This window comes from Selaginella moellendorffii, unplaced genomic scaffold (genome assembly GCF_000143415.4).
Source record: "Selaginella moellendorffii unplaced genomic scaffold, v1.0 SELMOscaffold_1, whole genome shotgun sequence".
Lineage (NCBI taxonomy): Eukaryota > Viridiplantae > Streptophyta > Lycopodiopsida > Selaginellales > Selaginellaceae > Selaginella > Selaginella moellendorffii.
Window position 1 is genome coordinate 5,111,638 of NW_003314262.1, and position 12,956 is coordinate 5,124,593.

Below are 12,956 nucleotides of genomic sequence, written 5' to 3' on the forward strand. Positions count from 1 at the left end.
TCCAATTGAACACTACTTGAGGGTCTAGCATGCTCTTACACTTTGTGGAAGTGTCAACCAGGGTGTTGGACCCTCAGGGATCAAAGCCCACTAGCCAATTAGTGATCATGGAGAGCAAATTCCAAGCCATAATGCTTTTGGCTACCATGGAATCAGAGTTATGCTGACTTTCTTAATTGTGAAATTATCATAGCTTATAAGCTCACTTTCTTAAAGTGAGCTAACATTGAACTCTGGAGGCTCTTGACAGGATGGAGGATTAGATGTTTTTCTCCTGCCTAGGATACAGCAAGCAAGCAAGTTTAAAGCAAATTGTCTAGCAATCATCAGATCAGCATTGACATGGTTGCCAACAGTAGCTATAGCTACATGGCAACAACTTACATGAGCGACAGCCAAAGGTATGTGTTATTTTCTTCTCCCTACCAAAGAAATTTTAGGCTACTAGGTGGGCTCAACAATAAATCCTTGAATCATTTACTAACTATGATAGGTTGTCCAAGAGAACTTTAGCTTCAAGACTTTTTTTGTAAAGTTCTTTCTTCTATATTTTGAGAGCTATCTTTAAACACTTTAGCAATTTAGGAGTTAATAAAGCAGCAAACATAGCGAAGCTCAGCAAATCTCTTGAAATGGCATGAAATTTGCCAACCACCCAGCATTTGCTGGGCAATTGCTAGTATTAATATATGGCATCATAGTGAGCCTCATAAAGCTTTATTTTTTACAGGTTTGTTAATGGAAATGTTTTATTTGAAACAATGTCGTAATAATTTTAATAAAGTAATTTAAATTAAAGCACGGTTTAGGGCTTATCGTGGAGATTTTAGGGCAATGGGGGGCGAGGCGCGAGGCGACCAGGACGAAGCGGAGGACGAGGACGAGGAAGACGATGTCGATTTTGATCCTTCGCTGCCAGGTATTGCGTCCGGTGTGGCCGGCAGTGAAGAAGAAGGATGTGTCGTGGTGGATCACGATAATGCGGATGACAAGGAGGAAGATCAGGGGTTTCTCGAGTTGGGAAGCGACGAGGAGGCGATTCTCGACTACCTGAGCGATGCCGAATGCTCGTCGCCGCACGAGGATGAACTCATGGGCAATGCGCTGGAGGCTCTTCCCGAGCTCCACAGCCCGGCTCACGAGGAGAACAAGTACGCGCTCGAGAGCGGGGTGGCATCTACCAGCGCCGAGGACGAAGAGACCGTAATGGATGCTATATCGAAGCGAACGCGAGCTCACTACTCGCTGGCGGACATGACAATGGATCAGCTGGAGACTTTCTTGCAAGAGTCGGACGAGGACGACTACTTCCACAATGTGGATGACGAGGAGGAGTACCGGAAGTTCCTTGCGGCAGTGGCCCAGCCAGACGAGGGAGAAGGGACGCAGGTTGTCAAGGACGACGAAGATGAAGATGATGAGGACTTTGAGCTTGAGATCGAGGAGATGCTGGAGAGTGATACCGAGCAGTCTCAAAAGGATAAGCTTGTGGAAAGAAGGCCAGAAACGAGGGAGAAGAGACGCGAAAAGATGCGAAACAGGGAGCGGCCTCTCGGTTTCACCAAGAACCCGCTAAGGCCGCTGGTTCCTTACCATGTTGTTTCTTCGGACGTGGCTGGGGAGAGCTCGAGCGCCCGGCGGCCCGAAAGCTGCTTCTCAGCCGCTCAGATCGGACAACTCCACTCCCTTATTCACGAGCATGTCCAGCTGCTGGTTCAAGTATTCTCGCTATGCATATTGGAACCATCTCGGCAGCAAGTAGCGATCGATACCCATCGAATGCTGATGGAGCTTGTCAACAGGCGCTCCGCTTCGTTTCGCAAGCTTCCGTTCCCGGACTTTTGTTTCCATCCTCCTTTTATTCGCCCGTCTGTGGACGATCGACAGCTGGAAGAGCAGAGCATCACAGGAGTGAGAGTTTGGTGTCCTTTTATTGCTGGGCCAGTTCACTCGGTACTCTCTGTTGCTCCGCTTGATCACGTCAAAGAGTTTCTGGACGAAGTTGCAGTCGGTAAGTCGTTTCTGCAAATTCAAAAATCGATTCTAACCTTTCTTATCGATCAGCTGTTCAGGAATTTAGGCAGCGGCACGTCCAAACAGGCGCTTCTAACACCCGTTGTGTTAGAGAGCCGTTGTTTCCACTCCCTGATAATTTGCAACCGAAAAACAGTTCAAGGCCTTCAAATCAGTCTCAAGTGAAGAAGTCACTGGCGGCACTACTTGTCGAGAACACTAAAAAGCAGGTTATTGCTCTAGTTCCTAAAGGCATTGTGGCAGCTGCTCAAAGGTTTCTTCCGTTCTTTAATCCTGCTCTGTATCCTCATAAGCCGCCACCTGCTGCAACGGCCAACCGTTTGCTCTTCACGGACGCAGAAGACGAGTTAGTGTTTTCTTGGTTGAAGTATTTGGTCGGACTAACAACTCTCTGTTTTGCTGTTTCAAGACTACTTGCTATGGGGCTTATGGCTTTCAACACTGATTGGAATGCCATACAGCAACGTTTTCTTCCTACGAAGACCAATCACCAGGTCTGCTCATGTGCATTGTTTCCTTTTTAACTTAAAAAGATCTTACAGATTTTTGTAAGACAAAAAAATCGGAGCTCATCGAGAGCTCCAGAAAACTCTATCAAGGTATGGTTTTCATTGAGCTTAATAAAGGCAAGCTGATTTTTTTTCAGGCCGTTAGGAGGATGAAAAATTCTTCGCTAACAGTAGAAGAGAAAGAGACTATCCAGGAGGTGAGGGTGGACTACCATCTTTCTTCATGGCATTGACGTAGTTTAATGCTTTAGGCCTTAAAATGTTTTAAGTACGACTGGAATAAGGTGTGGCAACATGCTGTTCCTCATCGCGATCCTGCTCTTTTGCCGCGCCAATGGCGAACAGCAATCGGGACGCAGAAGTCCTACAAAAGCGATGAAGCATCTAAAACCAAACGGCGGCTACATGAAGCGAGCAAGCGTCGAATGAGAGCGTTGCAAAAGAACGCAGCAGAATCGCAAGAGGTACTTTCTTCCATGTACATATTAAGCTTGTCTTGAATCTATGAAGGCTTTCAGGATGGAACGGATGCACTTGGGGAGGTTACTAACAGTGACGACGATGGTGGAGATTGCGATGACACTCATATTCATCAAGCTTTTATATACGACTGGAGAGTGGATGCGAGAGTGATAGATAGTCCGGCAACACAAGGCCATTCTGGTGACGCAGCAGTGCATCCTTTACTGACAGGAACAGGGACTCCATCTGGTGGCTGCAGTTCGAGGAAGCGGTCCCGAGCACAGACCATCAGACTTGCTCCTGGACTTCCATCACTTAATCTTCCTCCTCACGTAAGGGTGATATCTCGGTCAAGTATGCATTCGGATGCACAACCGGGAAATTCTCGAGCAGGCCAACATACAAACAGTATTCATCCCCTTCTACTTCAGCCGACCGAGAAGCAGTTACCAGCTGCCATCAGGCCTTTTCCAAGCTACCCCCAAACGGCTTTCCATCCTTTTTTTGGAGCAAAGTCGTCTGGATCATCAGAAAGCGGAAGTGCGTCTCAGGCGATTAACGTTCATCCTCTTCTACGACAACCTCACGTACCACCAAGGGCCAGAGATAAAAGTGGTGAGATTCTCAACAACGATCTCGGCCAGGGAAAACAGTCGGGTGCTAGGATGGAGAAGGTTGACAGCTGCTTGGATAAGGAGAACAGCAAAGACATTTTCATGAACCAGGAAGAACTTAGCGACTCGAAAGACGAGACTGAGGACTGCCGGGTGCAATTTGAATGCGAGGAAATGGGCGATTCGGACAAAGAGTGCTCCGAAGCTGTGGAAGAAAAGGTGCGTGTTATCTTTCAAGTTTAGTTTTCTCATCTGTTTTCATCCATGGTAAATGTAGCAGAAAGAAGAGATCGAGTTTGAGGTGGAAGATATTGACAGTGAATCTGAAAGCATGAGCGAACCAGCTCGAGCGAAAGAATCGTCGTCTTCTGCTGCTACGAATGTGGTGCATGAGGCCGCAGTTCCGAAACTTCATTTCTTAAGGCAATTTGGCAAAGACAATGGTAAGGCACTCTGATCATTACTTTCGCTTAACGCTTTCTATGATGTGCAGAGATCGACACGACTGCTATGGAGGCGGCACATGTTTTAGCGGTGATCCACCAAAATGCTCCCGAATTCAGGAAACCTTTTTGACGAGTAAGACGCGTCGACAGCTGTACGTGTGCTCGGCATTAAGGTACTTCTCGCTTATGTACGACATTTTTTTTAGAATGTATATATAGCTACTGAGCTCGAGAGACGTGTCTGTGATCGGTCTTACGCCGTATACGCGGTTTGCAGGCAACATATGCCAAAATCTCTTGGCACGTCGTTTTACATTTCTGGTGCCAGTTTTCTAATATGTCTGTTTTCCGCCTCAGAAGAAGAAAAACTAGCGTCTGGAAGATTATGGACTTGGTTCTTCTACTTCTTCTTCGCCGTCGTCTTACCTTCCCGTCGTCTTCAACTTTTGTAAGCTTGGCAGTTTCTACCAGTAAAGGGCTTGCATGTTACTAATACTGTGCATTCTGCTAACTTTTTTCTCTATAAGACAATCGAAGTGTTCACACCTGATGCGGTGATGGTATGCTTTCGTTCGCTTTGAACTAAACTGACAGGTTACTTGATCAAATGCAGCGCAGAGGCATTGCTTTTAACAAGGAGACCATTGTTATCGAATCTCCTGCAGCAAGTTCTTCCACACGACAGTTTTAAAAAAGGTGAATAACTGATTAAAAAATTGGATCTTATTTCTGCGTTTTTCACTTACGCTTCTAGAGATTCTGCTGGACCACTCTAGTGTTGAAGAAGTAAGTTGCCAAGTAAAACTGTCCAGCTTGAGCACGTGATTGGTCGTATCGCTGCCGCTTGGCCAAGACAAAAATGCGTCACTCTCAGTCTATCATCAGGTACAAGAGTTTCCAAATAATTTCTGCTTTTTATATCGTCGTTGATAGGTGTAAAAGCTCGGGAGTCGCAATCGCGAGATTAGAAAACATCCTTTTGCTCCCGAGAGAATTGAACACTGGACGGTATTCCTTTGTACGTGTCCCTCTTCGACGCTCTGCTGCTTTCCTGCGCGTGTTGATTGCTGCGTCTTCCTAGATAAAGAAACAAGATAGAACGAGATGAACTTGAGCCCATTAGTGTTGGGTCCTTCTCTCTGCTTCTTCCAGAGATTTCGATTTCGTGCATTTCTCTTTTGCATTTAATAGCGCACTGCTGAGATTCGCGCTGCTCTGTCTGAAAGCTCTAGAACAGATCAAAGATTTCCTGGAAGCGTGAAGAACTTGCTAGAACTAGAAAAGGAGCACTGGCTTGTGGCTTTTAGGCGGTCGTTTCTTCTCCAGCAAAAAATGCAGAGCTGAATCATGGATGCTCTTGGTCACAAGGCGTGCAATTTTGCGGACGTCGAATACTTTTGTCAGGTATGGCTGAATGGTTCTTGAAAACAAGCGTGGTTTTCTTCTCTCTTTTTTCGCAGGAGCTGCCGCATTACAGCGATTGGGAATCAAATTCATTTCTTCCCTTGAATTTTCCGGATCCTTCCTCCGTTCCAACTCTTTGTCACAATTTGGCCAGTTCTCTTCCACATTGCAGCAGCAGCAGCAGCAGCCTTGTCTTGGCCAACCAGGAACTCTTGAGGTCTGAAGTTCCCAACGGTTTCCAGGATTTGGGATTTTTTGGTAGTTTTTTAACGACTATAGGCTCCGAGGCTAATCACTTCACAGGAGCCACTAGCAACCACTTGACAACGCCCTCTGGGAACTGTTGGAACGCATGCGCCGCACAGCTCCCTTATGAAACGGCGAGCAGCTCAATCTCATCTGAAGGACTTGTTCTAGATCCGGATTCTTCCGATGGCAACTTACCAAGACAACGTGAAGCAGCCGGTGAAGCTGACGATTCGTATAAGAAGCTGTCAACAAATGCAGAAGAACAGGCTGTAAGCAGTGTCCTCGAACGCAAAGACGTCTTAGATGGCGGCGCCGCCGAGTTTACCGAAAGGGACAATACCGGGTACAAGACAACAGGATTCCACGGAGGGAAGAGAGGACTACCCGCGAAGAACCTCATGGCGGAACGAAGACGGAGGAAGAAACTCAACGATAGGCTCTACACACTCCGCTCGATTGTTCCCAAGATCAGCAAGGTAAAGTCAGTCAGCCTTTCGTTTTTCTTTCATTATCTCAGTTTCGTGGGTGTAACAGATGGATCGGACCTCAATCCTGGGGGATGCCATTGACTATCTGAAGGAACTGCAGCAGAGAATAGAGACCGTCTACACCGATCTCCAAAGTCCCGTTATGAGCTTTGCAAGCAAGCAGAAGCTTTTGTTCGAGGAAGAGCTTCAAACCAGCGTGACGTTTCCAATGGAGGTAAGCAAACTTTTTTCTTCCATGGATTTATAGTGTTGGGAACCCCAGGTTGACGTTCAGACGAGCGGTGCCAATGCTATAAGCATACACATGTTTTGTGAGCAACGGCCTGGTCTGTTGCTGTCCACAATGCGCGCTCTCGATGGACTGGGAGTCGACGTGCAAGAGGCCGACATCAAGTTCACGAATGGCTTCCAACTGGAAATTTATGCCGAGGTGATGAAACCGCAACTTTTCTAATATTTCTGATGTTCTCTCTTCTGGCTTGCAGCAATCAACGAAAAAACTAGCTAGCCCCGAAGAGATCAAAGCTGTGCTAATGCACACTGCGGGCTACTTCAATCCAGTGATGCCGTGCTAGCTTTGCACTTCTAACATATAAAACCAAAACCCAAGGTAACATCTCAATACAATTCTAATGCTTGTTTATTCTAGTTTACTAGAGCTCGAAATCTAGCCAGCAAGCAAGAAAGTATTCAAGTTTCGGAGCTTTCTTTCTCGAAAAGCTTGCAAACTTTCTTCTCGATCACTCAGAGCTCGGAGCACGTCGCTGGCGCAAACGAGATGGTGGAACCCGGGTTGTCGAAAAGAATGTGATAGTCGCGTTGCATCAGACTGCCAATGACGCTCACATCTCCCGGATCACGCATCGCAGTGGCCACACAAGCCCAGCCGGATCCATTCGACAAGATGTAGTTCTTTTGGCTGAGAACCATCCGAGCGCTCTCAGGGTGGAGCTCCATGGATGGAAACTTGTAGCTCGGATCCAGCGCCGTGCTGTAGCACAGCTCCAAGTTCTAGGCAGCGAGACCTGAGGATAGAAGGCATTCTGGTAATGGAGATCGGAAGATACGTGGAAAGAGTGGCCGAGTCGAACATCACGGCATGGCCACCATCCCCCCCGAGCTCACAGCGTCAGAGTCGTTTCGAGCGATGGCGATGACGCTGAATCCAACCGTGATCGCGCGGAGCTCGGCGAAGTAGTAGTGCCCATGGCCGGGGCTCGACAGCATTGGAATCGTCTGGACGCCCTCGCCGGGGATGCGAGCACGGCCCAGGAAGAGCATAGACGAGAGACAGTAGGAGAACTTGTTCTCCGTGATCTCGGAGTAGTACGAGTGGCGGGAATTGTGAGCTGCGACACCAGCGAGAGCGCGCCTCGCCCCAGCCCGATCACTCCCGAGAGACCTTCGGTTTTTCTCTCGCAGCCAAAGAGGGTGTCGGGGACGGGGATCCTTTCCGTCCAGCGACCTCTGGCGTAAACGAGGGTGACGGTCTCGGTGGCGAGGCGGCCACCGCGCCCGGCGTGGCCGATCGCGCTGGAGGGATAGTAGATGCAAGTGTTGCTGCCATCGGAGCAATGAGAAGGCGTGAGGCGGCAGCGCGAGTCACTGCAGCTTACGTTCTTGAAGCTGGAAGATCGTTCCTCGACCTGCGCCCACACGAGATCCAGCGCCGTGTCGATGATCGCTAGGATCTCTTGCTCGGGCGTTCCGAGGTGGAAGATCGTCCAGCAGCTTTCGTCCCAGGTGGACAGGGAGAAATTGGCAGGGCGCGAGCTCGAGGAGGATGATGATGATGATGATGATGATGATCCGGACAAGAACTTGACGCGCGAGTGGCTGCTCTGGATGGACGATGCCAATTCCCGAGATGGTCGCTTGCGTAGCTCGACTCGGATGCCTTCGATCGAGTCTAGGCGAGCAGCAGCGACGAGGAAGAGTGCTGTGGAAGTGATCGTCAAAACAGGGGACACCATTTGGGATGTGTTCTTGGATCCGGAGAGCTCTTCCAAGAGAGATCGTTGATCAAAATTCTCGACTTCTACGCGCAATTTCCTTGATATATAGCATGGATTCGTCGTGTGAGCATGCCAAGAATATGCATTCGCTAAGGACAACGCATTTTTGCCTTGAGTTGCAAAGATTCCTCTGCTGTGAGATCGATTCTAGGAATCCGCAGTGGCGGAATTTCTTTCCCGCTCTAAAACCCTAGCTAGTGATTCGCGCCATCTCTCAAGCCCTAACCAGTGAGGGAGAAGGGGGAATATCCCCTTCTCCCAATCTCCGTATGAGCCTAGCTAGAAGGGCAAGATCGGTGGTCACTTCCTTCGTCTATACCCTAGGGTTCTCGGTGGCGATCGATCAGCTCCTGTGCGGGCGCGTCCAGGTCGATAAGGCCGATCTCCTCTACCTCATCAAGCAATGCGGCTACGAGCGCGCGCTGGGCAGCGGCCAGCGCCTCGCCGCCTACATCGATCGCGGCCTCTACCGCAGCGACCGGTACGTGCTCAATCTCCTGGTGGACATGTATGGCAAGTGCTGCCAGATCCGCGACGCGCGCCTCGTCTTCGATCGCATCGCGCCCAAGAACGAGTTCTCCTGGACCCAGATCGTCAAGGCGTATGCCCACAATGGGCATTTGCTCGAGGCCATACTGTTCTTCCGCAAGTCCCTCCTGGAAGGCATGGATCCCTCCGACTACGCTTGCAGCATCGTTATCGGCGTGTGCTGCAGCCTGGGATCGCTCCAGGATGGGCGATTCGTGCACGCGGTGGTGAGAGATCGAGGCTACGAATCCGATCCCCACGTCGCGGCGGGATTGATCCACATGTATAGCAGCTGTGGATGCATGGACGAGGCGAGCACAGCCTTCCGGAGGACGAGCCACCGGGATCGATTCATCTACACGGCGATGATCGGTGGATTCGCGCAGGCCGGGCAGTGCCGCGAGGCGGTCGTCCTCTTCCGGGAGATGGATCTGGATGGGATCACCGGCGACAACATCACGTTCGTGAGCGCGATCGGGGCTTTCCAGGACTTGGGCGATCCGCGGCAGTGCCGGGCGATCCACGAGTGCGCTGCGCAGGCCGGGGTGGAGTCGGACTGCCTCGTCCAGACGGCGCTGCTCAACATGTACTCGCAGTGTGGATTCGCGGAGGAGGCGCTCCAGGTCTTCGGGGAGATGGCGGAGAGAGACAGGGTGGCGTGGAGCTCCACCATCGCGGCGTGCGCTCGCCACGGCTATGGACGCCAGGCCATGGAGCTCTTCCGCCGGATGGAGCTCGAGGGGATCAAGCCCGACATCGTGGTGCTCTCCAGCCTCCTGGACGCGTGCTCCAGCGTCGAGGCGCTGGCCGAGGGGGCGATGATCCACGCCAGGATCATCGCCGGGGGCTTCCACCGCGACCGCATCCTCGACGCCGCCATCCTCAACATGTACGCCAAGTGTGGCAGCGCCGCCAGCGCCAGGCGCGCCTTCGACGAGCAGTCCCCGGACGATCCAGTCTCGTGGAACGTGATGATCGGGGCGTGCGCAAAGGCGGGCCTGGATCTCGAGGCGATCGAGAGCTACCGGCAGATGCAAGCGCTCGGGATAGATCCCACGCCCGTCACCTTCATCACTGTTCTAGCGGCGTGCAGCCACTCCGGCTTCCTGGCCGAGGCCAGGATCCAGTTCCTGTCGATGATCCAGGACTTTGGGATCGCTCCCGACGTGGATTGCTACTGCTGCCTGGTGGATCTGCTGGCCAGGACGGGGGATCTGGAGGCCGGGGAGGAGCTCATGCTCAGCATGCCGTTTGAGCCGTTTGAGGCCGGGTGGACGAGCTTGCTGAGCGCTTGCGGCGTCCATGGTGATCGAGGCCGAGCCACGCGTATCGCTGGAGCTGGAGCGAGCATCGCCCCCGAGACGTCTGCGCATTACGTGCTCCTCTCCAACATGAAGAGGGAGGAAGAATGTCTATAATCTATGCTACTCTCTCCCAAAACAAAAGAGTTCCAATCCCAAGAAGTGTTGTTCTTCCAAGTCTTCCACGTTTGAGTTTGTTTGACTTGAAATGCTGCTTGGACTTTTTCTTCTTGGACTTCAAGGTGGTGGTCACTATTTTATTTTTCCCATGGTTTAGCCTTGAGATTAGACTTGTTAGAAAGTGGTAGAGTCCTATAACAACACTAATACAGTGTTAAAATTATACGAAGCGAGCTCGAGAGAGAAAAAAATATATCTTTGCCTGAAGTCAGCCTAGCGTCTAGCCCAGATGTGTAGAAATGTGAGCAGTGATTCTATAGCGCAAAAGGGCATCGATCGATCATTCTTCCAATCCGATGAAGGTACCGGCTTTGCTCCTCTCTGCCGGCGGCAATTCCACCACGAATGTGCTGCTGGTCGGGACAATCTTCCTCCTCGCCTCCCTGCTCGTCATCCTCGGGACCAAGAGCAGCAGCAGCAGCAGCAGCAGCGTCGAATTCGTGATGCCCATCACACAGTCCTGCGAGAATTCGTCGTCCAACTTGTCAGTGTCCACGAATTTCGGCCCAGCTGCGGCGATTGATCCAATTCCTGCGCCAGAGGAGCAGGGGACCGGGATACACTCCACCGTCCGGCATCTCCATCCATTCGGCATCGCCTCCTACACATTCGTCCTCACCGGCGGCTATAGAACCCAGCGCAGATCCTTCGCGGTCGTGGGCCTCGCCGCCAAGTCTCTACACGTCTTTGGCAAGCCCAATTTCGCGTGCGAATGGGTGCCCGACTCCACCACCTCGGACTCTCCTTCCATCTTTGGCAGCGCAAGAAAAATCTTGCCCGACTGGGGCTATGGCCGCGTCTACACCGTGGTAGTCGTCCACTGCTACTTCAAATCCTCCGTGGGCGAGGACGGCAGCGGCGGGCGATTGATCCTCCATGCCGGCGAGAAGGGATCTCCCTCGCCGCCCTCCAAGATCACCGCTCTCGTGGAAGCACCCGGATCATACTCTCCCTCCCAGTTCCTCCCAAAGTACGACTACCTCTACTGCGGCTCCTCGCTGTTTGGCGACGTCAATCCACAGCGGCTTCGCGAGTGGATCGCATACCACGCCTGGCTGTTCGGACCGAGATCGCATTTCGTGCTCCACGACGCCGGCGGCGCGCGATCCAAGGGCGTGAGATTGGTGCTGGAGCCTTGGGTCCGATCGGGGCGAGTGACCGTCCAGGATTTTCGCGAGCAAGCGCGCTTCGATGGCTACTACCATAACCAGTTCCTGGTCGTGAACGATTGCTTGTTTCGCTACAAGCACGCCGCCAATTGGACCTTCTTCTTCGACGTGGACGAGTACGTACACGTTCCCGGCCCATCCACGTTGGATTCCGTGCTGAACGAGCTTGGCCAAAAGTACTCTCAGATCATCTTTAAGCAGACCCCCATGGGCCACAATGTGTGCATCGACAGCAATCGTACGAACTTATCTAGGTGACTCTCTCTCTTTCTGTGTGTGTGTGTGTGTGTGTGTGATTGTTTAGAGCTAGAGTTCCTTTTAGATTGCCTTGGTGTTTCTTCTATATCTTACGGTCGCTTGATCTTCTTCTTCCAGGCAATGGGGATTTGAGAAGCTGGTTTTCATCAACGTCAACGTCCAAAAAACGTTGCATCTCGAGCGAAAGTACGTGTTGCGAGCGCCACTGGCAGATTCCGCAGGAGTCCATCTCTCGCAGAATTTAAGAGGGAAGAGCATCTACTCGAAAGACCACATTTCTTACTACCACTTCCACAACACCATCAGCGAACACCAGGAGAATTGCCGAGAGTTTGTCAAGGTTCCCAAGCACAAGACCTCCAAAGTGTGGCTCAACAAAGTCCCGTACCTTTACGACGATAGATTGAGCTCTTTGGCTGATAAGGTGAAGGAGTTTGAGCTACAAACCATTGGTCCAGTAACACTGTAGAGAAAAAAGATTAAACAGGTCAGAGCCATTCTTTGTAAAGAACTAGAAACTTATATGATACCCGAGGCATACAGGATTTCCAACTGACAGAATGTTTATTGCTGATCAAATGCGTGCACGTACATGGCATTTTCCTGTAGGAAGCAAATTAACTTCACAACACTGACTGGATTTGCCGCTATGGAGCCGTGGTTAAACTAGAATATAAAAAGGGATTTAGTACCTGTTAAGGAGGGAGATCTTGGTTCTCCTCTATCAGAGCAAGTGTTGTCCTGGAAAGCTGAAGATCGGGTGGATATGGTGAAAAGAGTAGATAAGAACATCATCATGCGATTCGGCTGCCACCTTGAGTTCGTGAGCGATTTAGGTACGCAGTTTATTAATACGGTTATTGCAGACACCGTATCCTCCTTAGCAAATTGCGAAGTTGAGCGGACAAACAAGACGCTATATGCACTATGACTAAGATTTGCAACGCTGGGACTTGAAACACTAGCGGTGCAAATCTTAGTCAGAGTGTCACATAGTCTCTTGTTTGCCACTCAACTATTGTGCAGAGAGTCGATGAGTTGGGCATGAGAGCTGCCTCTACCTCAATCAGGCAGCCAAAGTCTTCAGGGAGACTCGCCACAGCTTCCTGCCATGGACCTATTCTGTCAGATGGAGCTCGCTTGACATCGTAGTCCTCTTGAATGGAAAGGTCATCTCGATCGCCTCTAGATCCAGGCCCGCCTCTACTAAAGCGCAGATCACCACATTCCAAGAGACTGGACTTCTAGTCAACAATGGTGTCAAAGGATTCAATTGTGGTGGAAGCGGTGATGATGATT

At 50.8% G+C, this 12,956-nt stretch overlaps 5 protein-coding genes across 6 annotated transcripts; 4 read left to right on the plus strand and 1 right to left on the minus strand.

The window, feature by feature from the left end:
* The first annotated feature begins 827 nt into the window (after positions 1–827).
* On the plus strand, positions 828–4,297 carry LOC9663227. Its single transcript, XM_002961675.2, has 9 exons — positions 828–2,011; positions 2,065–2,380; positions 2,444–2,528; positions 2,577–2,633; positions 2,681–2,740; positions 2,795–3,007; positions 3,062–3,838; positions 3,897–4,062; positions 4,113–4,297. Exons 1-9 carry the CDS (start codon positions 835–837, stop codon positions 4,193–4,195), a joined length of 2,934 nt encoding a protein of 977 aa, XP_002961721.2. The 5' UTR covers positions 828–834; the 3' UTR covers positions 4,196–4,297.
* Positions 4,223–6,903, plus strand: LOC9663228 (transcription factor SCREAM2). 2 transcript variants are annotated; one of them, XM_024679784.1, is made up of 10 exons: positions 4,223–4,238; positions 4,426–4,625; positions 4,679–4,761; positions 4,820–4,950; positions 4,999–5,469; positions 5,526–6,194; positions 6,253–6,420; positions 6,469–6,636; positions 6,692–6,816; positions 6,864–6,903. In XM_024679784.1, exons 5-9 carry the CDS (start codon positions 5,413–5,415, stop codon positions 6,779–6,781), a joined length of 1,152 nt encoding a protein of 383 aa, XP_024535552.1. In that variant the 5' UTR covers positions 4,223–4,238; positions 4,426–4,625; positions 4,679–4,761; positions 4,820–4,950; positions 4,999–5,412; the 3' UTR covers positions 6,782–6,816; positions 6,864–6,903. The 2 variants fall into 2 exon arrangements, with proteins under 2 accessions (XP_024535552.1, XP_024535551.1); XM_024679783.1 differs by lacking the exon at positions 6,864–6,903 and having other exon boundaries at positions 4,224–4,238; positions 6,692–6,857.
* A 25-nt stretch (positions 6,904–6,928) lies between these two features.
* Positions 6,929–8,199, minus strand: LOC9663229 (aspartic proteinase nepenthesin-1). The gene is made up of 2 exons (XM_024681273.1): positions 7,332–8,199; positions 6,929–7,218 (listed from the first exon to the last, which is right to left on the minus strand). The coding sequence occupies exons 1-2, from the start codon at positions 8,177–8,179 to the stop codon at positions 6,951–6,953; spliced, it is 1,116 nt and encodes a 371-aa protein (XP_024537041.1). The 5' UTR covers positions 8,180–8,199; the 3' UTR covers positions 6,929–6,950.
* A 291-nt stretch (positions 8,200–8,490) lies between these two features.
* On the plus strand, positions 8,491–10,167 carry LOC9662538 (pentatricopeptide repeat-containing protein DOT4, chloroplastic). Its single transcript, XM_002961677.2, has one exon. The coding sequence runs from the start codon at positions 8,491–8,493 to the stop codon at positions 10,165–10,167; it is 1,677 nt and encodes a 558-aa protein (XP_002961723.2).
* Positions 10,168–10,486: 319 nt separating this feature from the next.
* On the plus strand, positions 10,487–12,213 carry LOC9663230 (galactan beta-1,4-galactosyltransferase GALS1). The gene is made up of 2 exons (XM_024679775.1): positions 10,487–11,653; positions 11,775–12,213. Exons 1-2 carry the CDS (start codon positions 10,527–10,529, stop codon positions 12,124–12,126), a joined length of 1,479 nt encoding a protein of 492 aa, XP_024535543.1. The 5' UTR covers positions 10,487–10,526; the 3' UTR covers positions 12,127–12,213.
* The last annotated feature ends 743 nt before the right edge of the window (positions 12,214–12,956 follow it).

Coding starts and splice junctions, on each gene's coding strand:
- LOC9663227 (XM_002961675.2), top strand. CDS start 835: ATGGGGGGCGAGGCGCGAGGCGACCAGGACGAAGCGGAGGACGAGGAC. Junction 2,012..2,064: donor TCTGGACGAAGTTGCAGTCG/GTAAGTCGTTTC, acceptor CTTATCGATCAG/CTGTTCAGGAATTTAGGCAG. Junction 2,529..2,576: donor CTACGAAGACCAATCACCAG/GTCTGCTCATGT, acceptor AAGATCTTACAG/ATTTTTGTAAGACAAAAAAA.
- LOC9663228 (XM_024679784.1), top strand. CDS start 5,413: ATGGATGCTCTTGGTCACAAGGCGTGCAATTTTGCGGACGTCGAATAC. Junction 6,195..6,252: donor TTGTTCCCAAGATCAGCAAG/GTAAAGTCAGTC, acceptor TGGGTGTAACAG/ATGGATCGGACCTCAATCCT. Junction 6,637..6,691: donor AACTGGAAATTTATGCCGAG/GTGATGAAACCG, acceptor TCTGGCTTGCAG/CAATCAACGAAAAAACTAGC.
- LOC9663229 (XM_024681273.1), bottom strand. CDS start 8,179: ATGGTGTCCCCTGTTTTGACGATCACTTCCACAGCACTCTTCCTCGTC. Junction 7,219..7,331: donor CTCGAAACGACTCTGACGCT/GTGAGCTCGGGG, acceptor TCTCGCTGCCTA/GAACTTGGAGCTGTGCTACA.
- LOC9662538 (XM_002961677.2), top strand. CDS start 8,491: ATGAGCCTAGCTAGAAGGGCAAGATCGGTGGTCACTTCCTTCGTCTAT.
- LOC9663230 (XM_024679775.1), top strand. CDS start 10,527: ATGAAGGTACCGGCTTTGCTCCTCTCTGCCGGCGGCAATTCCACCACG. Junction 11,654..11,774: donor AATCGTACGAACTTATCTAG/GTGACTCTCTCT, acceptor TTCTTCTTCCAG/GCAATGGGGATTTGAGAAGC.